Source organism: Triticum dicoccoides, chromosome 5B (assembly GCF_002162155.2).
Source record: "Triticum dicoccoides isolate Atlit2015 ecotype Zavitan chromosome 5B, WEW_v2.0, whole genome shotgun sequence".
NCBI classification, from domain to species: Eukaryota; Viridiplantae; Streptophyta; class Magnoliopsida; order Poales; family Poaceae; genus Triticum; species Triticum dicoccoides.
The window spans coordinates 416,957,660-416,984,469 of NC_041389.1; the positions used below are offsets into that span (position 1 = coordinate 416,957,660).

General features: G+C 48.0%; 1 protein-coding gene across 1 annotated transcript; it reads right to left on the minus strand.

Annotated features, from left to right (window-relative positions):
* Nucleotides 1-11,037: 11,037 nt before the first annotated feature.
* LOC119309724 (sugar transport protein 7-like) lies at nt 11,038-15,115 on the minus strand. The gene is made up of 3 exons (XM_037585664.1): nt 14,549-15,115; nt 12,401-12,720; nt 11,038-12,312 (listed from the first exon to the last, which is right to left on the minus strand). The coding sequence occupies exons 1-3, from the start codon at nt 14,691-14,693 to the stop codon at nt 11,215-11,217; spliced, it is 1,563 nt and encodes a 520-aa protein (XP_037441561.1). The 5' UTR covers nt 14,694-15,115; the 3' UTR covers nt 11,038-11,214.
* Between the last annotated feature and the right edge of the window lie 11,695 nt (nt 15,116-26,810).

The following is a 26,810-nucleotide window of genomic DNA, read 5'->3' on the forward strand; positions in this document are numbered from 1 at the left end:
GGCATGCATTTTCTAAGTTGTCATACTCTGCCTTCACTTGCACAATACCGCTGCTCATAGATGATGTACTATGCCTTGACATGCACAATAACATTGCCTTGATGTACTATTTGGAAGGAATATGCAAAATTATATTTGCTCAGAGAATCATTTTAATTGTCTTCTTAACATCAATATCTTAGTGGCACAATATGCCTCACTCCAGGAACAATGTAGCATTGCGACCGCTTCTAATTAAATTATATATCGGAAATACTAACATCCACACGTGTGGGTTTGCATCTCGTCCACACACATGGATCAACGTCGGTTTGAGTTTGCATGAATCTTGGCATGTTTTGCCAGATTTTTTATGCTACATAGGATTGGGCTGGTATGTGGGCATTTATCCGGTCGCCCACACATCCGTTTCCACACACGGAGGTGCTGGTGTGTGGGCGTTTAGCAGTTCGCCCACACGCCAGTTTTCAACGCACGTAGAGGGGCTGGTGCGTGGGCGTTTATCAGTTCGCCCACACACCCGTCACCTCTCCCACACCCAAAACTATCAGTTGCCATGTGTTTTGCAGGGTACATGGCAACTGCCCTAGTATGCTTGTAAGCAGATGGCAACTCTCTCTTTATCCGAACATGTTTTTTATCATGTCTTTTTGTAGTGCTATATGGCAACTGCCTAGTGTTTAGTAGATGGCAACTCCTAAAGATACCACCGTGCCCACACGCCCGTCTCCTCTCCCACACCCAAAGATGTCAGTTGCCATGTGTTTTGCAGGGTACATGGTAGCTGCCCCTAGTGTGCTTATAAGCAGATGACAACTCTCTCTTTACCCGAACATGTTATTTTGCCATATCATTTTGTTGTGCTACATGGCAACCGCCTAATGTTAGTAGGTGGCAACTCCTAAAGTTTTCAAATTATGGCAACTGTAGTAGACCAGACCACACATGGCAACAACTGCAGTTGTCCAAAAATGGCATTTGGCACTTGACCTGAGATGGCAACTGTAGTTGAGCAGTCATAGCAACTGTAGTTGTCTGACATGGCAATTGTAGTTCAGCAACATGGCAACTGCAACTAAACAAACATGGAAGATGGTTCGAACCATGGCAATTGCGGGGACGCGTGGTGACTGTCACGCGGGGCGTACGGGACCATGAGGTAGGAGGCCTGACGTACGAGCGTGTGGGCGTTATCTATTTTGCCCACACGTAGGCGTGTGGGAGGGACCGCGAGGCAAAAAAAGAGGCGTGTGGGCATTACTTGTTTTGCCCACACAGGCGTGTGGGCTGGTTCTCTTAGACACCATACAAAACGTGTGGGCAGACCCCTTAATGCCCACACATGTGGGCATTATCGATGTTATATATTTAAACATTTTTCCTCAAAGCGCATTGAACACCCATGTATCTTTCTTGAACTGATGGGTATCCTGGACTTTGGCGAATACATTTATGATGTGGTAGTTTGGCTATTGCTCTTTTACATATTGTTACATGTATATATACCAGTTGGAAAGTGCCACTAATTGTAGCATTGGCACTCTGCTCGCCTATTTGGTCACACTTGGATCAATATTGTGAGCATCCCACCATGGTGTGGCTCTGCATGCCAAGGGCGGTGCATGGTTGGACAGGGTACAGGTGTTAGGGAACACAGTAATTTCAAAAAAAATCCTACGATCACGCAAGATCTATCTAGGTGATGCATAGCAACGAGAGGGGAGAGTGTGTCAACGTACCCTCGTAGACCGAAAGCGGAAGCGTTTAGTTAACGTGGTTGATGTAGTCGAACGTCTTCGCAATCCAACCGATCCAAGCACCGAACGTACGACACCTCCGCGTTCAGCACATGTTCAGCTCGGAGATGTCCCTCATACTCTTGATCCAGTTGAGGCCAAGGGAGAGTTTCGTCAGCACGACGGTGTGGTGATGGTGATGATGAAGTTACCGGCGCAGGGCTTCACCTAAGCACTACGACGATAGGACCGAGGTGTGTAACTGTGGAGGAGGGCACCGCACACGACTAAACAATTGTCAACTTGTGTGTTCTAGGGTGCCCCCTACCCCCGTATATAAAGGATCAAGAGGGAGGCCGGCCGGCCCTCTAGGGCGCTCCAAGGGGGGAGGAATCCTCCTCCTAGTTGGAGTAGGACTCCCCCTTTTCCTAGTCCTACTAGGAGAAGAAGGAAGGAGGGGGAGGAGAAGGAAGGAGGGGGCACCGCCCCTCCCCCTAGTCCAATTTGGACTAGGCCCATGCGGGGGGCGCGGCCAGCCCCTGGCCGCCCCTCTCTCTCCCTTAGGCCCAATAAGGCCCATTACTTCTCCGGTGGTTCCGATAAACCTTCCAACACTCCGGTTATATCTGAAACTTCTCCGGAACACTTCCGATGTCCGAATATAGTCGTCCAATATATCAATCTTTATGTCTCGACCATTTTGAGACTCCTCGTCATGTCCGTGATCACATCCGGGACTCCGAACAATCTTCGGTACAACATATCACATAAACTCATAATACCAATCGTCATCGAACGTTAAGCGTGTGGACCCTACGGGTTCGAGAACTATGTAGACATGATCGACACACGTCTCTGGTCAATAACCAATAGCGGAACCTGGATGCTCATATTGGTTCCTACATATTCTACGAAGATCTTTATCGGTCAAACCGCATAACAACATAGGTTGTTCCCTTTGTCATCGGTATGTTACTTGCCCGAGTTTCAATCGTCAGTATCTCAATACTTAGTTCAATCTCGTTATCGACAAGTCCCTTTACTTGTTCCGTAATACTTCATCCCGCAACTAACTCATTAGTCACAATGCTTGCAAGGCTTATAGTGATGAGTATTAACGAGAGGGCCCAGAGATAACTCTCCGAAACACGGAGCGACAAATCCTAATCTCGATCTATGCCAACCCAACAAACACCTTCGGAGACACTTGTAGAGCACCTTTATAATCACCCTTTTATGTTGTGACGTTTGGTAGCACACAAAGTGTTCCTCCGGTATTCGGGAGTTGCATAATTTCATAGTCTGAGGAACTTGTATAAGTCATGAAGAAATCAGTAGCTATGAAACTGACACGATCATAATGCTAAGCTAACAGATGGGTCATGTCCATCACATCATTCTCCTAATGATGTGATCCCGTTCATCAAATGACAACACATGTCTATGGTTAGGAAACATAACCATCTTTGATTAACGAGCTAGTCAAGTAGAGGCATACTAGGGACACTTTGTTTGTCTATGTATTCACACATGTACTAAGTTTTCGGTTAATACAATTCTAGCATGAATAATAAACATTTATCATGAAATAAGTAAATAAATAATAACTTCATTATTGCCTCTTGGGCATATTTCCTTCAGTCTCACACTTGCACTAGAGTCAATAATCTAGTTCACATCGTCATGTGATTTAACACCAATAGTTTACATCTTTATGTGATTAGTTCACATCGCCATGTGAGTAACACCCAAAGGGTTTACTAGAGTCAATAATCTAGTTCACATCACAATGTGATTAATACCCAAAGAGTACTAAGGTGTGATCATGTTTTGCTTATGAGAGAAGTTTAGTCAATGAGGCTGTCACATTCAGTGCCGTATGTATTTTGCAAATATTCTATGTCTACAATGTTGTGCATAGAGCTACTCTATCTAGTTGCTCCCACTTTCAATATGTATCCAGATTGAGACTTAGAGTCATCTGGATCGGTGTAAAATCTTGCATCGACGTAACTGTTTACGATGAACTCTTTATCACCCCCATCATCGAGAAACATTTCCTTAGTCCTCACTAAGGATAATTTTGACCGATGTCCAGTGATCTACTCTTAGATCACTATTGTACCCCCTTGCCAAATTCATGGCAAGGTACACAATAGGTCTAGTACATAGCACAAGATACTTTATAGAACCTATGACTGTGGCATAGGGAATGACTTTCATTATCTTTCTATCCTCTGCCATGGTCAGGCTTTGAGTCTTACTCAACTTTACACCTTGTAATACAGACAAGACCTCCCCCTTTGACTGATCCATTTTGAACTCTATCAAAAACTTGTCAAGGTATTTACTCATTGAAAAATCTTATCAAGCGTCCTGATCTATCTCTATAGATCTTGATGCCCAATATGTAAGCAGCTTCATCGAGGTCTTTCATTGAAAAACTCTTATTCAAATATCCCTTTATGCTATCCAGAAATTATATATCATTTCCAATCAACAATATGTCATCCACATATAATATTAGAAATGCTACAGAGCTTCCACTCACTTTCTTGTAAATACAGGCTTCTCCAAAAGTCTGTATAAAACCATATGCTTTGATCACACTATCAAAGCGTTTATTCCAACTCCAAGAGGCTTGCACCAGTCCATAAATGGATTGCTGGAGCTTGCACACTTTGTTAGCACCCTTTGGATCGAACAAACCTTCTGGTTGCATCATATACAACTCTTCTTTAAGAAATATCCATTTAAGGAATGCTGTTTTTTATATCCATTTGCCAGATTTCATAAAATATGGCAATTGCAAACACGATTCAGATGGATTTAAGCATCGCTATAGTTGAGAAAATCTCATTGTAGTCAACACCTTGAACTTGTCGAAAACCTTTTGCGACAAGTCGACTTTGTAGATAGTAACACTACTATCAACGTCCGTCTTCCTCTTGAAGATCCATTTATATTCTATGGCTTGCCGATCATCGAGCAAGTCCACCAAAGTCCACACTTTGTTCTCATACATGGATCCCATCTTAGATTTCATGGCCTCAAGCCATTTCGCGGAATTTGGGCTCATCATCACTTCCTCATAGTTCGTAGGTTCATCATGGTCTAGTAACATGACTTTCAGAATAGGATTACCGTACCACTCTAGTGCGGACCGTACTCTGGAAGACCTACGAGGTTCTGTAGTAACTTGATCTGAAGTTTCATTATCATCATCATTGGCTTCCTCACTAATTGGTGTAGGAATCACTAGAACTAATTTATGTGATGAACTACTTTCCAATTCGGGAGAAGGTACCATTACCTCATCAAGCTCTACTTTCCTCCCACTCACTTCTTTCGAGAGAAACTCCTTCTCTAGAAAGGATCCATTCTTAGCAATGAATATCTTGCCTTCGGATCTGTGATAGAAGGTGTACCCAACAATTTTCTTTGGGTATCCTATGAAGACGCACTTCTCCGATTTGGGTTCGAGCTTATCAGGTTGAAACTTTTTCACATAAGCATCGCAGCCCCAAACTTTAAGAAACGATAGCTTAGGTTTCTTGTCAAACCATAGTTCATACGGTGTCGTCTCAACAGATTTTGACAGTGCCCTGTTTAAAGTGAATGCAGCTGTCTCTAATGCATAACCCCAAAACGATAGTGGTAAATCAGTAAGAGACATCATAGATCGCACCATATCAAATAAAGTGCGGTTACGACGTTCGGACACACCATTGCGCTGTGGTGTTCCAGGTGGCGTTAGCTGTGAAACTAATCCACATTGTTTTTAATGAAGGACAAACTCGTAACTCAAATATTCTCCTCCACGGTCAGATCGTAGAAACTTTTATTTTCTTGTTACAACGATTCTCCACTTCACTCTGAAAATCTTTGAACTTTTCAAATGTTTTAGACTTGTGTTTCATTAAGTAGATATACCAATATCTTCTTAAATCATCTGTGAAGGTCAGAAAATAACGATACCCGCCACGAGCATTAACACTCACTGGACCGCATACATCGGTATGTATTATTTCCAATAAGTCACTACTCCCTCCGTTCCTCAATATAAGGTGTATTATTTTTCCAAAAAGTCAAACTTCTCTAAGTTTAACCAAGTTTATAGACAAAAATATCAATATCTAGAATACCAAATCATTATCACTAGATTCATCATGGACTATATTTTTACATTTTATATATTTAGTATTATAAATCTTTATATATTTTGCTGTAAAGTTGGTCAAACATAGACAACAGTTGACTTTTTGAAAAACTAATACACCTTATATTTAGGAACGGAGGGAGTATATCGTTCCATTGTTCCAGTGAACGGAGTTTTAGTCATCTTGCCCATAAGGCACGGTTCGCAAGTATCAAATGATTCATAATCAAGTGATTTCAAAAGTCCATCTTTATGGAGTTTCTTCATGCGCTTTACACCGATATGACCCAAATGACAGTGCCACAAATAAGTTGCACTATCATTATCAACTTTGCATCTTTTGGCATCAATATTATGAATATGTGTATTACCACGATCGAGATTCAATAAACCATCAATTTGGATGTATGACCATAGAAGGTTTTATTCATGTAAATAGAATAACAATTATTCTCTGTCTTAAATGAATAACCGTATTGCAATAAACATGATCTAATCATATTCATGCTCAACGCAAACACCAAAAAACATTTATTTAGGTTCAACACTAATCCCGAAAGTATAGGGAGTGTACGATAATGATCATATCAATCTTGGAACTACTTCCAACATACATCGTCACTTCATCCTTAACTAGTCTCTATTTATTCTGTAACTCGTGTTTCAAGTTACTAATCTTAGCAACCGAACAAGTATCGAATACCGGCTACTATAAACACTAGCAAGGTACACATCAATAACCTGTATATCAAATATACCTTTGCCATCCCTCTTTTCCACCAAATATTTGGGGTAGATCCGCTTCTAGTGACCATTTCCTTTGCAGTAAAAGCACTCAGTTTTAGGTGTAGGTCTAGCTTTAGGCTTCTTCACGGGAGTGACAACTTGCTTGCCATTCTATTTGAAGTTCCCTTTCTTTCCCTTTGCCCTTTTCTTGAAACTAATGGTCTTGTCAATCATCAACACTTGATGCCTTTTCTTGATTTCTACCTTCGTCGATTTCAGCATCATGAAGAGCTCGGGAATCGTTTTCATCATCCCTTGCATACTATAGTTCATCACGAAGTTCCAGTAACTTGGTGATGGTGACTAGAGAACTCTGTCAATCACTATCTTATCTGGAATATTAACTCCCACTTGATTCAAGTGATTGTAGTACCCAGACAATCTGAGCACAACTCACTGCTTGAGCAATTCTCCTCCATCTTTTAGGCAAAGTACTTGTCGGAGGTCTCATACCTTTTGACACGAGCATGAGTCTGAAATACCAATTTTAGCTCTTGGAAGATCTCATATGCTCCGTGACATTTCAAAAACGTTTTTGAAGTCCGGTTCTAAGCCGTAAAGCATGCTGCACTAAGCTATCAAGTAGTCATCATATTGAGCTAGCCAAATGTTCATAACGTTTGCACCTGCTCCTGCAATAGGTCTGTCACCTAGCGGTGCATCAAGGACATAATTCTTTTGTGCAGCAATGAGGATACACCTCAGATCACAGACTCAGTCGCATCATTGCTACTATCATCTTTCAACCTAGTTTTCTCTAGGAACACATATATAAAACAGAGGGAAGCAACAACGCGAGCTATTGATCTACAACATAATTTGCAAAATACTATCAGGACTAAGTTCATGATAAATTAAAGTTCAATTAATCATATTACTTAAGAACTCCCACTTAGATAGACATCCCTCTAGTCATCTAAATGATCACGTGATCCAAATCAACTAAACCATATCCGATCATCACGTGAGATGGAGTAGTTTTCAATGGTGAACATCACTATGTTGATCATATCTACTATATGATTCACGCTCGACCTTTCGGTCTCTAGTGTTCCGAGGCCATATCTGCATATGCTAGGCTCATCAAGTTTAACCCGAGTATTATGCGTGTGCAAAACTGGCTTGCACCCGTTGTATGTGAATGTAGAGCCTATCACACCCGATCATCACGTGGTGTCTCAGCATGAAGAACTATCGCAATGGTGCATACTCAGGGAGAACACTTATACCTTGAAATTTTAGTAAGGGATCATCTTAGAATGCTACAGGCGAACTAAGCAAAATAAGAAGCATAAAAGATAAACATCACATGTAATCAAAATATGTGACATGATATGGCCATCATCATCTTGTGCCTTTGATCTCCATCTCCAAAGTACCATCATGATCTCCATCGTTACCGGCATGACACCATGATCTCCATCATCTTGATCTTTATCAACGTGTCATCACATGGTCGTCTCGCCAACTATTGCTTTTGTAACTATTGCTATCGATTAGCGATAAAGTAAAGCAATTATATGGTGCTTGCACCTTATGCAATAAAGAGACAACCATAAAGCTCCTACCAGTTGCCGATAACTTTAACAAAACATGATCATCTCATACAACAAATTATATCTCATCACGTCTTGACCATATCACATCATAACATGCCCTGCAAAAACAAGTTAAACGTCCTCTACTTTGTTGTTGCAAGTTTTACGTGGCTGCTACGGGCTTAGCAAGAACCCTTCTTACCTACGCATCAAAACCACAATGATTTTTCACCAAGTGTGTTATTTTAACCTTCAACAAGGACCGGGCGTAGCCACACTCAATTCAACTAAATTTGGAGAAACAAACACTCACTAGCCATCTGTGTGCGAAGCACGTCGGTAGAACCAGTCTCGCGTAAGCGTATGCATAATGTCGGTCTGAGCCGCTTCATCCAACAATACCGCCGAATCAAAGTATGACATGCTGGTAAGCAGTATGACTATTATCGCCCACAACTCTTTGTGTTCTACTCATGCATATAACATCCACGCATAGACCTGGCTCGGATGCCACTGTTAGGGAACACAGTAATTTCAAAAAAAAATTCCTACGATCATGCAAGATCTATCTAGGTGATGCATAGCAACGATAGGGGAGAGTGTGTCCACGTACCCTCGTAGACCGAAAGCAGAAGCGTTTAGTTAACACGGTTGATGTAGTCGAACGTCTTTGTGATCCAACCGATCCAAGCACCGATCATACGGTACCTCCGTGTTCAGCACACGTTCAGCTCAGAGACATCCCTCGTACTCTTGATCCAGTTGAGGCCGAGGGAGAGTTTCGTTAGCACGACGGCGTGGTGACGGTGATGATGAAGTTACCAGCGCAGGGCTTCGCCTAAGCACTACGACGATATGACCGAGGTGTGTAACTGTGGAGGGGGGCATCGCACACGGCTAAACAATTGTCAACTTGTGTGTTCTAGGTGCCCCTGCCCCCGTATATAAAGGAGCAAGGGGGAGGCCAGCCGGCCCTCTATGGCGCGCCAAGGGGGGAGGAATCCTCCTCCTAGTAGGAGTAGGACTCCCCCCTTTCCTAGTCCTACTAGGAGAAGAAGGAAGGAGGGGGAGGAGAAGGAAGGAGGGGCGCCGCCCCTCCCCCTAGTCCAATTCGGACTAGGCCCACGGTGGGGGGCGCGGCCAGCCCCTGGTCGCCCCTCTCTCTCTTTCTCCCTTAGGCCCAATAAGGCCCATTACTTCTCCGGTGGTTCCGATAACCCTTCCGACACTCCGTTATATCCGAAACTTCTCCGGAACACTTCTGATGTCCGAATATAGTCGTCCAATATATCAATCTTTATGTCTCGACCATTTCGAGACTCCTTGTCATGTCTGTGATCACATCCGGGACTCCGAACAATCTTCGGTACAACATATCACATAAACTCATAGTACCAATCGTCATCAAAAAGCGTGCGGACCCTACGGGTTCGAGAACTATGTAGACATGACCGAGACACGTCTCCGGTCAATAACCAATAGCGGAACCTGAATGCTCATATTGGTTCCTACATATTCTACGAAGATCTTTATTGGTCAAACCGCATAACAACATACGTTGTTCCCTTTGTCATCGGTATGTTACTTGCCCGAGATTCGATCGTCGGTATCTCAATACCTAGTTCAATCTCGTTATCGGCAAGTCTCTTTACTCGTTCCGTTATACTTCATCCCGCAACTAACTTATTAGTCACAATGCTTGCAAGGCTTATAGTGATGAGTATTAACGAGAGGGCCCAGAGATACCTCTCCGAAACACGGAGCGACAAATCCTAATCTCGATATATGCCAACCCAACAAACACCTTCGGAGACACCTGTAGAGCACCTTTATAATCATCCTTTTACGTTGTGACATTTGGTAGCACACAAAGTGTTCCTTCGGTATTCGGGAGTTGCATAATCTCATAGTCTGAGGAACTTGTATAAGTCATGAAGAAAGCAGTAGCAATGAAACTGACATGATCATAATGCTAAGCTAACAGATGGGTCATGTCCATCACATCATTCTCCCGTTCATCAAATGATAACACATGTCTATGGTTAGGAAACATAACCATCTTTTATTAACGAGCTAGTCAAGTAGAGGCATACTAGGGACATTTTGTTTTGTCTATGTATTCACAAATGTACTAAGTTTCCGGTTAATACAATTCTAGCATGAATAATAAACATTTATCATGAAATAAAGAAATGAATAATAACTTTATTATTGCCTCTATGGCATATTTCCTTCAATAGGCTCTCGTCAGTGATGAAAGGATGAAGGAGAGCTTAAAGGTGTTGGTGTTGGTTGTTGTGGTGGTGGCACATCAGTGATGTTGTTGAGTACATTTTATAGCCAGCTAAGAGGAGAAACAAGTAGAGTTGGGTGCAGCTGAAGCCGAACAAGTATTACTGAGTTACCTCCACATTGCCTGGAGCCTAAATTAGAGGACCTATTCATTCATTATTTTCTTGATTTTGTGACTGTTCCACAAGTTTTCTAGATTATCTTTTTATGGTACATGTTTTCTTCTTTTTTTGTCCTTTAACACAAGTTGCATTGCATTGTGGAATGGGTATACCTATTATTATTTATGTGATCAGTGGAATTTTCGCAATACTATGTATATGATCTAAACAATGGATGGAAATCAATTTTAGTTGGCACGATATTTAAAGTTATGGCTAAATTGTACATCATCCAATAGTTTATTAATTTGTGCGGCTGTTATCATTTATATTAGTCAAGACGTGCGTTCGTATGAGACGGGGCCTCATAGTCTCCCTCCTAGAGCCCCTCCTCAGATTTTGACACGTAATCAACGGCAGACATCTTAAAGCGAACCTAATTCTCTTGATTGTTTTTCTTTTTGCATGTTAATATGTGTCTCATTTATCGAACAAGCCTGGTAGAGTACCCGCCATTCTGGAGGCTTTGCATCGCATGAAAAAAAAACTGTGTCTTACAGGATCTAACCAACCAACAATGCACAACTCATTCCAAATGATCTTCACTGACCCTTATTGTCAGCACGCCCAGCGTCCCCTTCTCCCCAGCCGTCCTCGAGCGGCATGTCCGGCATCACCTTCTTCCAGAACCAGTGCTTCCTCCACAGCAGCACCATCTCCTCGATGGGCACGCCCTTGGTCTCCGGCAGGAAGATGTAGACGAACACGGTCATGACCGTGATCCAGGCGGCGAAGAAGAGGAAGATGCCGAACTTGAAGGCGCAGAGCATGGACAGGAACGCCTGCGCGATGACGAAGGTGAAGAAGAGGTTGACGGCCACCGTGATGCTCTGCCCCGCCGACCGCGTCTCCAGCGGGAAGATCTCGCTCGGCACCGTCCACCCCAGCGGCCCCCACGACCACCCGAACGCCATCACGAAGAGGCAGATCACCACCACCACCACGATCGAGTAGCTCCGCGACAGCTGCTTGTCCGTCCCGAACTTCACCCCGAGTATCACCGCCACGATCACCTGGCAAACGATCATCTGAATGCCGCCGCTGATGAGGAGCTTCCTCCGGCCGAGGCGGTCGACGGTGGCGATGGAGATGAGGGTAGACAAGAAGAGCACAGCGCCGGTGATCACGGAGGAGTAGAGCGACGCGCTGGCGCCGAAGCCCATGGTCTGGAACAGCACCGGCGCGTAGAACAGGATGGAGTTGATGCCCGTCAGGATCTGGAACGCCGGCATGCACACGGCCATCACCAGCTGCGGCCGATTGCGCGGCTCGAGGATGTTCCGGAACGGGTTCTTGATGGTGTTGGCTAGCTCGCTAGCCTCCGACATGTCCATGAACTCGGCGTCGACGTCCGCGGTGCCGCGGATGCGCTCCAGGACGCGCCGGCCCTCCTCGGCGCGCCCGCGCTCGATAAGGCTGTTGGGCGTCTCCGGCAGGAGCAGCCCGCCCACGGTCATCAGCAGCGCCGGCGCCGCCGCGAGGCCGAGCGAGAGGCGCCACCCCCACGGCTTGAGGTTCTGCGTGCCGTAGTTGACCATGTTGGCCGTGAAGATGCCGAGCGTCGTCGCGAGCTGGAACATCATGTTCAGCCCGCCGCGGAGGTGCGCCGGCGCCATCTCCGACAGGTACAGCGGCACACCCTGCACCAACCAACAAGAACTACATTGTAAGAGCCAGTACAACCACACTCGTCTCGGTGTGGGTAGGCGAGAATTTGACGACGTATACCTGATTGCCGAAACCGATGCCAACGCCGAGCATGATACGACCGAGGATCAGCATCCCAAGGTTCACGGCCGCCACGTTGAGGATCGCGCCGATGAGGAAGCTGATGCCGCCGCAGACAATGCTGGCGCGTCGGCCGTAGTTCCTCGTCACCGGCGAGGCGACGAGGGAGGAGACCAGGCCGGCCAGGTACAGGGAGGAGGTGAATGCCGAGAGGCCCTGGTTGTCGTACTTGCAGTAGTTGTTCTGGTGGCCGGAGTTCTTCCGCCGGAACACCACCGGGAAGAACTTCTCCAGGAATGGGTCCATGGAGGTCACTCCTCCTGCAACATTCGGCAGAGTCAGAACAGATTTCCAGGAAATAATCCCTGGTAAAACTGAAACAGCTATTTTTTTTTCAGATTCAGACACAGTAAATTTCCATCTAAAATTGTAATGGTGAAATCTGAATACTGACATGACGTTGCAAGCTTCAGGTGATTTTATTGCCTAATGGGCATGTTGCATGTCCAAAAAGTGATTAGGCGTTGTTGACAAAATCACAACATTTACTCTTCAGACTTTAGACAATGAATCTAGTATTTAGCTGAATTAGTATCATACACTGTTCTACTTATACAGATATTACATAAGTTTTTTTTTTGCGAGTGAACATGACATAAGCTTGAAGAACAAATTAATCTAACAGTTCCGCACAAAAACTCAAATTCGGACTTTCTTTCAGGTAACTCTAATTTACTACTCCCTCCATTCACTATTATAAGACGTTTTAGATGTTTCCATATAGAGTAGATATATACTAAAATGAGTGAACAAATGTGTGAACCGAGCCTTCCATCAAAAACTGGTTTTCTTTTGCTTTTTTCTTTAGCTATGTTTTGAATCTGGGTTTGAAATTTTGCAAAATACGATAGATGTATAATTCATCGATGCTAATTCAGATTTCTTTTATACGTCTTTTAGTAGCTTTTAGCAAGTTTTAGGGTGCACCGCTTGAACCATAAAGGTTGGGTGTGATTTTGATTTGCGAGTTCTAAGAAGTTTTAGCCAGTTAGAGTGCATCCGTTGCACCACAAAAGTTGGTCGTGTTTCAAATATGACCAACATCAAAAGAACAAGGGAAAATAAATCAGATTATGAATAGTTGCTAATTCAAACTGAGTTGTGAATTGGGCCCAATAACACTACCAAAATTTGTTAAAAAAAGTTATTTTTAGGCTTATTTGAAATATGTATATTACGTCCATGCTAATAGCGAAATTTGTCTGCACAAGTTAATGGAGTCGTGACGCGCGAGTCTCATTGTGTAATGAATCACATCCCAGTTTCTGCGAGACTTTCAGCTGACAAGTGGGACCTCGTTGTACGTCAGTAGCCCGGGTTGCAAGTCAAACTCTTGTTCATACGACGCAAAATCTTGTAGATGACGATGCCCCGCATTGATCTATCTAGGAGAAGCGCCACACGGAAACGGACAGCCGCACGGTGATATCATCATCAGCCTGAATTGAAAGCCGATAGATAAGCTTGGCGGAGCGCCGAACACGACTCTGAATTTTGCAGCCTCTCGCGTGTCGGCTTCTCCACTGCATTAGCCGAAACCAAATTCACCACCCCGACACTGAATTTGCCCCATCCACCACGCACGGATATGGATGATTGGATGAATGAATGATTGGCCTCGTCGCGTCGGAGATGGGAAAAAGATGAGCCGTCGTGTTCATTTGATGCACCGCTGAATCAAGAAATCCTGCAGTCCTACTGCTGTTTGCTTTTGACATGAAAGGTCTGTTAGGCAGACAGACAGGTCACGATCTGCTAGCGACATAGGCGAGGGACCAACGAAGAAGGAACGACGCAAAACTGCCGGCACTAGCTCCAAATCAAGGAGGGGCCACGGCTAAGGCGCTGGAAGAAACGTACTACGTGTAACATGTTACTGATGTTCGTGGAGCAGGACAAGCTCTTCTTTCTTCCGATGGCCCATGGCTGGGTGAGAAGCAGCCACACCACACCACACACACAAACATGGGGGCATGCACGCGCGCACAGCAGAGCACCGACGAGCGAAGATACGGAAGAAGACAAGACGGTGGGTGGACGGAATCACTGCTGGGGTGAGGTGGGTGTGGGAGTGGGAGCAGGACTTACCGGAGATCCCGATGTCGTAGCCGAAGATGGAGCCCCCGACGGCGGCGACGAGGCAGGCCATGGCGACGGCCAGCGTCATGCGGCCCTTGTACTCCGCCGCCCTCTCCTTCTTCACGCCCAGCGCGGCCATGCCACCGCCCGCCATCCTCTCCTCGAATTCCTCTGCCTCTCCTCTCCGATGACTCTAGCAAGAACCGAGGCAAGGAGGAGGGGAGGAGAGCTCGCTCGGCACGGAGAAGCAATGCCTCAACCAACTAGAATTCCACGGCCATATATAGACGTCTCCCCCTGTATCTGTACGCCCTCTCTCCTCGTCCCGGGTGCGAAGCGAGTGTACAATTATGAGAGGGAGCGGGTTGGCGGCGATTTCTTCCTGCATAAAAGCCCGGAGGGGCTGCGGCAAAGCCATGCTGATGCTGTGCGTTCAAGGCGATAAGCTCCCTCCCGCCCTCGCCTCGGCCGTTGACGTTGACCCCTATCCTGCGGCGGAGGGGAGGGGGGCTGCGCTGCGACGCGGGCCCACCCCCAGTCACCCAGACGCTACTCGGCGACGGGCGCCCCTGTGTTAGGATCTAGCTAGGGATTGGAGATGGAAGGGGAAAGCTATGGCGGCATCTCGTATTCGTTCTTAATTCTCTCCTCTATTCGATTACAGAGGAAGGATTGATTTACAAGCCAATGGCCTCAGCCATTACCAATTTCCCACATCCAATTACACAGTTGCGCTATTTATAAAGACTCACTTCAGCACCCAATCCTTCTCAGCGTATCTTGTCGATGGATGATGGGCCCGCTTGCTGGGCCTTCCCTCTTGGGTCACGAATGGTGCTTCCTCCTGTGGGCTGGACGTAGAGGCCTTGGCGTTGACACTCCCCCCTCCTTGAAAACCAGCTTGTCCCCAAGCTGGAGCTCGTGGAAACCTTTGCTTAAGCTCCTCAAGATCTTCCCACGTAGCCAGTGTGTCAGGCTGATCTGACCATTGTATGAGACCCTGAGGAACAGCTTCGTTGCCACGTCGACGCAAACGCCTTTGCAGAACACGCACAGGGACAGCAAACTGAGAGTCAACAGGTGGAAGTTCAGACTGTACCTGGCAATTTGGTCCCAGAGCAAGTTTCAGTTGGGAAACATGAAGAACAGGGTGGATACGGCTGCCTTGTGGGAGTGCCAAACGATAAGCTGATGCGCCAACTTTCTCAAGGATCCGATATGGTCCATAATATTTGAACAGCGGCTTGTGATGCCCACGAGGGGCAACAGAAGATTGTATGTATGGCTGTAGCGTGAGGAATACTGAGTCTCCCACTGCAAAAACTCGGTCAGATCGTTTCTTGTCGGCCTGGTGCTTCATTCTGGAATTGACTCGCTCCAAATGTTGCTTTAAAAGACGCAACATCAAATCTCTATCATGCAACCAGGTTTCCAAATCCGGGACAGTACACGCGTCATCTGCTGAAATGCCAAATGTACGAGGAGACTGGCCATAAAGCACTTCAAAAGGAGACTTCCCTTCCAGAGCAGAGTGTGGGCTGGTGTTGTACCAATACTCAGCCAAGGAGAGCCACTGAGCCCACTTAACCGGACATGCATGAGTAAAACAACGCAAAAAAGCTTCAAGGCACTGATTGACTCGTTCGGATTGACCATCAGTTTGAGGATGATGAGATGAGCTCATACGCAATTTAGTACCTGTCAAGGCTGCCATCTCCCTCCAGAAGCGACTTGTGAAAATTCTGTCACGATCTGTCACAATTGATTCTGGCATTCCATGCAATTTGTGAATATTGTCCATGAACACAAAATGACAGTCGACACTGTGAAAGGATGTTGCAAACCAAGAAAATGAGCATAACGGGACAACTTATCCACCACAACCAAAATGCAATTGTAGCGGCCAGAGCGAGGGAGGCCTTCGACAAAATCCATTGTCAACATCTGCCAGTAACATTTGGGAACAGGCAATGGTTCAAGCAAGCCTGGATAACGAGCTCTATCAGGCTTAGCTCTCTGACATATCACACATTCTTGCACATATTGTCGTACTTGCGCTCGCATGCCCTTCCAGTAAAACAATTGTTTCAAGCGACGTAAGGTCACTGGTATACCTGAATGGCCACCAATAGGGCTTGTGTGGAACGCATCCAACAGCTTGAGGGTGAGTTCAGCGCCCTCTGGGATCCACAAACGCCCTTTGTAACGAATAAGACCATCCCTCAAGGAGTAAGAATCATCCACACTAGTTTGCACAGCTAGTTTAGTGAGCAGTTCTTGGGCTGTTGCATTGTCTTGATACAAATCCAATACTTCCTGAAGCCAAGCAGGTTGGTGATGGGATATGGCTAACAAGTGCTCATCAGGGGATGGTCTGCGTGACAAAGCATCTGTAACTCGGTTTTCTGCTCCTTTTTTATACTGGATTTTGAATTGAAGACCCAAGAGCTTGGTAAACACCTTTTGCTGCCAAGGAGTATGCAAACGTTGATCACTCAAATGAGTTAAGCTACTGTGATCTGTAAGAATCAAGAATTCTGCATGCTGTAAATAAGAACGCCACTGTTCAACTGCGAGAATGATGGCCATGTACTCTTTTTCATAAGTAGAGAACCCTTGAGTGCGAGGGCCCAATCCACGGCTCACAAATGCCAGAGGATGCCCTTGCTGTAACAATACTGCTCCCACTCCTAGATCACTTGCATCAGTTTCAATAACAAATTGCTTAGAGAAATCTGGCAAGGCTAGGACAGGGGCTGTAGTAAGAGCTTGCTTCAGTTGATCAAAGGACTGTTGTGCCGCTGGAGACCACACAAAAGGGACATGCTTGTGCAGCAATTGAGTGAGAGGTTGACTAATCATACCATAGTGTTGGACAAATTTGCGATAATATCCAGATAGTCCAAGAAACCCACGCAATTCCTTGAGGTTAGCAGGGACTGGCCACTCTTGCACAGTAGATACTTTTGCTGGATCAGTAGAGACACCATTGCCATCAATCACGTATCCCAAATAAGCAATACGACGCTGTGCAAATTCACATTTGGAGCTCTTGACTTGCCACTGGTGTTTTTGAAGCAATTGCAGCACCTCTTTCAAGTGTTGTATATGATCTTCCAATGTTTGACTATAGATGAGTATATCATCGAAGAATACAACAGCACACTTACGTAGCACTGGAGCCAGATCATAATTCATGACAGATTGAAAAGTAGGAGGGCCATCTGTTAGACCATAAGCTAGGACATTAAACTGGTAATGTCCATTATGCGTATGGAAAGCTGTTTTGTATTCTTCACCCGGAGCCAAACGAATTTGATGGTAACCTGCACGGAGATCAAGCTTTGAAAACCAAGATGCTCCTGTCAATTCATCGAGTAACTCATCAATCACAGGTAGGGGATATTTGGTCTTCAATGTGATTAGATTAAGGTGCCGATAGTCCACACATAGTCGCCACGTCCCATCTTTCTTGCGAATCATGATAACAGGGGAAGCAAAAGGACTTGAACTAGGTGAAATTACTCCAGATTCCAGCATTTCTTTTATCTGTTTCTCAATTTCTGTTTTTAGTTCTGGAGAATACCTATAGGGTCAGATATTTACTGGTTGAGCTCCTTCCATCAAAGGAATGTGATGATCACAAGCTCGTCGCGGTGGAAGAGAAGTGGGAATAGCAAACACACTAGCATATTCATCCAACAATTCCTGTATAGGTGCCGAAAGAGGAACAATAGGACTCTTGTCGCTAGCTGATTGAACCAAATGGAGCTCGACCACAGTGCAGTTAAATGAAGCAGGGGGATGTCCTTGCAAAAATATTGGAGCTCCCTTATACTCGAATGCCAACCATTTTTCAAGCCAGTTCACTTGCATAGTGCCGAGAGAAGAAAGCCAATCCATTCCCACTATGCCATCATAATGTTTCAATGGTAGCACTCTGAAATCACAATCAAATTCATGTCCGCTGGCTGACCACAAACACTGAGGAATAACATGTGTACACTGCAATTGTCCACCACCAGCAATTCTCACACTCTGTTGTTTGGGCAACTGTTGCATACCAGGCACATGAGCTGCTAAACGATCACTGATGAATGAGTGGGAACTTCCCGAGTCAAGCAAGAAGATGACCTTATGACCAGCTAGCTGACAATCAAGCCTGATAGCCGAAGAACCGCCTGTTGCAGTCTGTGTGTCAGCTGACAATACCATCAGATCCATATCACTATCCTCAGAATCACCATTATCCAAGGCACAAAATTCTAGCATCTCTTGCACTACATGCAGTTGCACAGTCTGATTGCACTTATGATCTCGACCCCAGCGCTCACCACAAATGAAACAAAGGCCTTTTGCTCTGCAATAAGCCTTAAGTGTCGCCAACTTATCCTCTGGAGCATTCACCTTAGGCTTGTCTCTAGTTTCCTCAATAGCTTTGACAGGAACTATTTTGTCAGAACGCCCATACCCCGATGAGGAAAAAGAGCGACGACCAGACGTATAAGTATCACCATCGAGCTCTCCGATTTCCTCATGTACTTCAGCAATGGAATATGTCGGTGTACTAGAATAGAGGTACCCTAGTACCCCGAACTTGTGCACGGGCAGTTGCAGCACCCCGCGGCAAGGCTTGCCGGGCGAATGCCAAGATCCTCCGTGGTTCCCTTGGAGCCATTCAAGAACAAAGTATTTAAGCTCAGGAGACAAGGCCCCGGCAAGAGGAGCTTGCCGGGAAGGCCAACCAAGGCACTCCAAGGAACTTGCCGTGATGCGCCACGCGCTCCGGCAAGGCAACAAGGCCCCGGCAAGAGGAGCTTGCCGGGAAGACCAACCAAGGTACCTCGAGGCCCAGTGAGCGACAAGCTTCCGGACCCGACAAGATAACAGCAGCGGCAAGGCGCTTGCCGCGGCAGGCGGCCACTCTGTGCCCATGCTCCAGCGCATCCACCAACGTGTCGCTCTGGGGGCCTCTCCAGGCGCGCGTGGCGGGAGGCTGTGCAGCCAGCGGTGCGCAGTGGCATGCGAAGCTGACAAGATCGCCATCGTGGCGAACGGTGGCGCCCCTAACGGTCCTTTTCTGCACTGTTTGGGCGACTCAGACGGGCATTTAATGCCCTTGTCCCCTGCCGTCAGGGTCAGGTAGGGTGCACTGTACAAGTGACTGTACCAACCACCTCACTTTTTACATTTGTACCCTTCTCTGCGTTGCCACCTGTCGGTGACCCCTTTAGCGTATAAAAGGAGGCCCATGCGCAACATAGGGGGGGTTGGACTGGTTCGGAACCCAGAAAAACACTACGCTCTCTCTCTGGAGCAAGAACACAAGATAATCAAACAAGCAGCAGTAGGAGTGTTATCTCTCCGGAGAGCTCCGAAGCTAGGTAAACTGCTCGTGTGCTTCGCCTCGATCTGCTCTTCGTGTGATCTCCGCCCCCCGCCGAACCGAAAGGGGCTCGGTCCGCCGGCCCCATAGATGTTCGTGGATCAGTTTCCCCGACATCTCTGGCGCGCCAGGTAGGGGACATCGAGATTGTGTGAACCTGATCCGGTGTTCACACGAGCTAGATCTTCATTCCCTTCGTCAACATGCCACCGAAGAAGAAGACTTCGGCGGCAGCCGCTCCGTCCACGTCACTTCCGCCACCGTTGGAGCAAACGGGTGGTGGAATGGACGCCGGCGGAAGAATGGACGTTGACGAGGAAGCTTATGATGCTGCCAGGTCCAAGGACAAGGCTGCACAAACCTCGGCGACTGTACATATTCCGCGCCACTCTCAGGAGGCGCAAGACCAACAGCGTCATGGCACTCGCAGTGCCATACGCATGATAGGCCAAGACCAAGCTGGTGGATCTCGGGGCGCTGAAGACCAGCATGCACGCCAGCGTGCTGGCACGAGCGGGGCACGATCGCCCGGACGGGATACTGCTCCTTCTAACATCTTTAGAAGTCCGAGCACGTCCCGCTCCTCGCGCCGTCCGCCACTGCCACCCACCACTCCAGCAGAAGCTTTGGCGCGAGCTCAACTGCTCCTAGATTACCCTCCGACGTCGGACAAGATCGACGAATGGAGGGCCACCATTCAGAGTCTCATCGGCTATGCCAACGGCGACACTTCACGGCGGCCGAGCGCGTCACCGCCGTAGCAGGGTTGCCGGGCGCGAGCCGGTGGCGACGAAACGGGTGGGGGTGCAACTACCATGCAATCACCACCCCGAAGGCCAAGATCGCCGACTCGCCGGATCCACCTCGACAGCGACTCCACCGCATCGTCGGATCCACGAGCTCGTCGCGATCAGCGCCAAGTTCTTCATGATCGACAACAAGAAGACGCTCGAACTCGCATCGAGCGCCGAAGAGAAGCGCGACGTCAATCCGACAAGCGCGCTGGGCCCTCTATTGACATGCATGCGCCAGGGGAACCAGGCGATCTGCCGTACGCGGTAGGTTGCCCTGCGTTCACTCATGAGCTGCGGCAAGTCTAGTGGCCCAGCACAAAGAACTTCAAGCCAGACGTACCGGAGAAGTACGACGGCAAGACGCATCCGTCGGAGTTCCTCAGCATCTACACCATTGCGGTGCAGGCTGCCGGGGGACGGGATGACAAGATCCTTGCCAACTACTTCCCGCTGGTGCTCAAGCCCAACGTCAGATCCTGGCTCATGCACTTGCCGGACAACTCCATATCCTCTTGGGCTGATCTGTGCCATCAGTTTGTCGGCGCCTTCATAGGCGGACACAAGCCTCATGGCCAGGAGAGTGATCTTCATCTGCTCGCCCAGAAGGAAGGAGAGCCCCTGCGCAAGTACATTTAGAGATTCAGCAGTGTGCAGCACAACATCTCAGACGTCCACCCTGCCGCGGTGATCAGCGCGTTCCATCAGAACGTGCGAAACCACAGGATGCGGGAGGAAATGGCGATGTGCAAGATCAGGGACGTCAGTGAGTTATATGCACTGGCCGACAAGTGTGCACGTGCTGAGGAAGGGAGGAGACTCCCCGGAGAGAATGTAGGAGCGGGAGGATCTGACAGTGAAGATGCTGCCCCAGCAAGGAAAAACCGGCGGCGGAACAATAGGAAGAGGAAAGGCAAAGAGGTGCTAGTTGTTGAGCAGTCCGGCAATGGTGGTGGCGCCAAGAAAGCCAAAGCTGGTGACTCCGGCAAGGAGGTTGCCGCGGAGGTGGCGGTCGCCGACAAGCAGGACGGCACCAACAAGCAGTATTGCAAGATTCACCGCACCAAGGGCCATGATCTCCAGAGCTGCAAAAAAGTCGAGCAGCTTGTTGAGCAACAGAAAGCTGAATACGAGCAGCGCGACAAGGAGAAGGCCCAGGAAGGTGCTGGGGGATCCGGCAAGAAATGTCCCGGTCGAGGAGGACGCCGCGGCAAGGCCAAGCAGCGGCAAGGAGGCAGACCTCCTCGCGGCCGCGACAAGGATGAAGATGACGACGACAATGAAGACATGGATGATGAGGAGACTGATGAGCAGGAGTTCCAGAAAGCCACAGAGGTCCTGTGCGTTGACGGTGGTGCTTCTCTGCATACCTCGCACCGTCAGCTCAAGCAGTGGGTGCGGGAAGTTAATGCAGCAGAACCACCCGTCGAGTCACGCAAGCCTCTGAAATGGTCCAGCACGCCTATCATCTTTGATATTGAGGACCACCCTGATCGCATAACTGCGGTTGGGTGCTTGCCGATGTTGGTGTCACCAACAATCCGCAACCTCAAGGTCACTAAGATGCTAGTTGACGGCGGGGACGGCTTGAACCTGATCTCCTCCGCGGTGCTCCAGAAACTCCAGATCCCTGACAGCGAGCTCGAAGAGACTGGTACATTACAAGGAATCAACCCGGGAAGGAGCAAGCCGAAGGGAAAGATCACGTTGCCGGTAACATTTGGCAGCGAGCTGAACTTCAGGACTGAGAGGGTCACGTTTGATGTTGCTGACTTTCCATTACCTTACAATGGAATCCTTGGCCGTCCGGCACTCACCAAGTTCATGGCAGCCTCTCACTATGCGTACAACGTACTGAAAATGCTAGGCCCGATAAGTGTCATCTCTGTCCCTGGCGACAAGAAGGATGCTCTTATCTGTGCCGACAAGATCTACCAGGAAGCAGCAGCCGCAGCAGAACGTAAGACACTTGCCGCTGAAGCTCCCGGGGGGAAGAAGAAGACCAAGTCCGGCAAGAGCTCTGATGCCCACTCCGGCAAGCGCACCTCTTTGGAGTGCTGCGCTACCGTCGAGGACGCACCATCGAGCTCCACCGGCAAGTGTAAGAAGGCAATGGCAGCTCCACCTGAGACCAAGAAGGTGTCTGCCAAGGAGGATGGCACTGGTGGTACCTTCACCATTAGCGCCACTCTTGACCCCAAATAGGAAAGCGCGCTCGTTGCTTTCCTGCGGGCGAATGTCGACGTATTTGCGTGGCAACCGTCTGATATCCCCGGTGTTCCCAGGAAAGTAATTGAGCACCACCTTGCCGTCTGTCCTCATGCGCGGCCCGTCAAGCAGAAAGTCAGGAAACAGGCAGTGGAGCGCCAAGAATTCATCACGGAAGAAATCAAGAAGTTGGAAGCAGCAGGCCTTGTCAGAGGAGTGCTCCATCCCACGTGGTTGGCCAATCCTGTTGTCGTGCGCAAGGCTAACGGGAAATGGAGGCTTTGTATTGACTTCACTGATGTTAATAAAGCTTGTCCCAAAGACCCATTTCCCTTGCCGCGCATTGACCAGATTGTTGACTCCACAGCCGGATGTGATTTGCTTTCATTTCTTGATGCATACTCAGGATACCATCAGAGCTTCATGGCAGAAGAGGATGAAGAGAAAACCGCATTTATCACCCCGTGTGGCACGTACTGCTTCGTATGGATGCCTTTCGGTTTGAAGAATGCTGGTTCAACATTCGCAAGGGTAGTCCACCACGCTTTTGAGCCACAGATGCACAGAAATGTGGAAGCCTACATGGATGACATAGTGGTCAAGAGCAAGAACAGGGCGACCCTGATTCAAGATTTAGACGAGACATTTGCAAATCTGCGCAAGATCAACCTCAAGCTTAACCCCGAGAAGTGCGTGTTTGGAGTCCCTTCCGGCAAGCTTCTCGGGTTCTCCGTGTCTCAGCGGGGAATTGAAGCCAATCCCGACAAGATCAAGGCCATTGAGCAGATCGAAGCACCAAAGCGCGTCAAGGATGTACGAAGGCTTGCCGGTTGCGTGGCTGCCCTCAGCAGGTTTATCTCTAGATCTGCTGAGCGCGCCCTGCCATTTTTCAAAATTTTGAAAAAGGCAGGTCCAATAAAATGGACTCCGGAGGCGGAGGCTGCGCTGCAGGACTTGAAGAGATACCTGTCCTCCACTCCAACACTTGTCGCACATAAGCCGCAAGAGAAGTTGCTGCTGTATATAGCGGCAACCAATCAAGTGGTTAGTGCTGCGTTAGTGGCGGAGAGGGAGGCAGATGATGAGCCAGCAACCACGACAGATGCATCCAGCGACAAGCAGGGGGCTTCACCGACAAGCTCTGGTCCCAACAGAGATGGATCTGCGCAGGAGCATGATAAGATGCAGAAGAGAATGGTGCAGCGTCCAGTTTACTTTGTCAGTTCCCTTCTACAGGGGGCTAGATCAAGGTACTCTGGTGTGCAGAAGTTGCTTTTCGGCCTCCTCATGGCCTCGAGAAAGCTGCGCCATTACTTCCAAGCACATGAGATCACAGTCGTCACTCGCTTTCCGCTGAAGAGGATACTGCAAAATCCAGAAGCGACAGGCAGGATTGTCGAGTGGGCGCTGGAACTGTCAAGCTTTGGCCTCAAGTTTGAGAGCACTTCAACTATCCAAAGCAGAGCATTGGCAGAGTTCATAGCAGAATGGACACCAACACCAGATGAAGAAATTCCAGAGACGAGCATCCCCGTCAAAGAGGCAAGCAAAGAGTGGCTGATATACTTTGATGGTGCCTTCTCGCTGCAAGGCACCGGTGCGGGCGTGCTGCTTGTCGCGCCCACCGGAGAGCACCTCAAGTACGTAGTCCAGATGCACTTTCCCAAGGAGCAAGCAACCAACAATACTGCAGAGTATGAAGGATTGCTTGCCGGTCTCAGAATCGCAGCAGACCTTGGGATCAAGAAGCTCATTGTCAGGGGTGACTCACAGCTTGTCGTCCACCAAGTGAACAAGAACTACCAGAGTCCATTGATGGAAGCATATGTTGATGAAGTGAGGAAGCTAGAAGAGCACTTTGACGGCCTACAGATGGAGCATATCCCAAGAGCTCAGAATGACATTGCTGATGGCCTGTCAAAGTGCGCCGCACTAAAGTTACCTGTGGAACCAGGGATCTTTGTGCTCAAGTTGACTCAACCATCCGTAACACCATCAACTGGACAAAGCAAGAAGAGGAAGTTGGTTTCTGGTGACTACTTTCCGGCAGAGCTCCCCGAAGCCGCCGCCAAGAAAGTCCCCAAGATCAACACCAAGGATGCTGAGGGGCAGTCTGCTCCAGCAAGCCTTATGGTTTGTTCCGTTGAAGCAGACGCTCCCGACAAGTTTTGCTCCGGCAAGCTTGCCGGGGAACATCAAGCTCCGGCAGGGCCGCAAGTCCTTGCCGTAGAAGCGAATATTCCCGCAGCAACAGATGTGCCTTTAGTCCTTGTTGTCGAGCCACAAGCTCCAGCATGGGCACAGCAGATTGTCCATTTCCTTCAGACAGGAGAACTTCTCGAAGAGCAAGAAGAAGCGAAAAAAGTAGCCCGGCAGTCAAGTATGTACCAGTTTGTCGATAGCATACTGTACAGAAGAAGACTCAACGGTGTGAAATTGAAGTGTGTTTACCGGGAAGATGGACAAAAGCTGTTGGCAGAGATACATGGAGGCATATGTGGCCACCACATTGGCGCAAGAGCACTTGCCGGCAAAGCTTTCCGGCAAGGTTTCTTTTGGCCGACAACCCTCCAGGATGCAACTACACAAGTAACCAAGTGTGAAGCGTGCCAGTTCCACTCCAAACAGATACACCAGCCAGCTCAAGCTCTCCAGACGATCCCTTTATCCTGGCCATTTTCGTCTGGGGGCTCAATATCCTCGGCCCTTTCCCCCGAGCTGTCGGGGGCTTTGAGTACTTGTACGTCGCAATCGACAAGTTCACAAAATGGCCGGAAGTGCAGCCAGTGAGGAAGGTGACAGCACAGTCAACAGTCAAGTTCTTCATGTCAATTGTTTGCTGTTTCAGGATCCCTAACAGGATCATCACCGACAACGGCACGTAATTCACGAGCCGCACCTTCATGCAGTACGTCCGAGACCTTGGCGCCAAGGTCTGCTTCGCTTCTGTTGCTCATCCGAGAAGCAACGGTCAAGCAGAGAGGGCAAATGCTGAAGTGCTGCGCGAGCTCAAGACCAGAACTTTTGATAGGCTGCACAAGTGCGGAAGAAACTGGATCGAGGAGCTGCCGGTGGTTCTTTGGTCGATCAGAACGACGCCAAATCGAGCCACTGGCCAGACGCCTTTCGCTCTAGTCTATGGAGCAGAGGCAGTTCTCCCCATGGAACTCGTATACGGATCGCCTCGAGTGCTCGCTTATGATGAGCTTGAGCAAGAACAGCTGTGACAAGACGACGCGCTGCTCCTTGAGGAAGATCGTCTTCAGGCTGCTGTACGAGCTGCTCGATACCAGCAAGCTTTGCGCCGCTACCATAGCCGCAAAGTTAAGGCCAGAAGCTTCGAGGAAGGTTACCTTGTTATTCGGCGCATTCAGTCCGCCAAGAATTCCAACAAGTTGACGCCGAAGTGGGAAGGCCCTTATCGGGTGAAACGAGTCACTAGGCCCGGCGCTGACCGCCTTGAGACTGAAGATGGCATTCCGGTGAGCAACTCCTGGAACATAGAACATCTTCGTAAGTTTTTCCCGTAGGGCGCAGTTGCCGGAACCCGTTCCGGCAACCACCTTTTGTACAAGTCTTGCCGCTGTTGCATGTAATCCTTTGTACAAAGCCGGGCGCAGATCCCGTGCATAAATAAAACCCCATGTGCTCCGCACAACTTGTTCATTTCATTCATTAGTTTCTTTCTTGCATGCGTTATCTAACACTTTGTGCAGCACCTACATCCGGTAAGCAATAACGAGCCGAAGGGCTCCATATCATTATTTTCTCTTCTTTCTTTTTTTTCAACAAAGGAAAAGAAGGTTCCCTTGCACACAAGTTTGCCGGGGGGAAGAAGAAGATTGTGGTATGGACCAGGCGTCGTTCAAGCAAAGTTTTGCCTTGC

Bases quoted from the DNA above. Each gene is read 5' to 3' on its own strand.
- LOC119309724 (XM_037585664.1), bottom strand. From the start codon at position 14,693: ATGGCGGGCGGTGGCATGGCCGCGCTGGGCGTGAAGAAGGAGAGGGCG. The intron at 12,721-14,548 runs GTAAGTCCTGCT...CGAATGTTGCAG, and splicing joins CTACGACATCGGGATCTCCG to GAGGAGTGACCTCCATGGAC. The intron at 12,313-12,400 runs GTATACGTCGTC...TGGTTGGTGCAG, and splicing joins GCATCGGTTTCGGCAATCAG to GGTGTGCCGCTGTACCTGTC.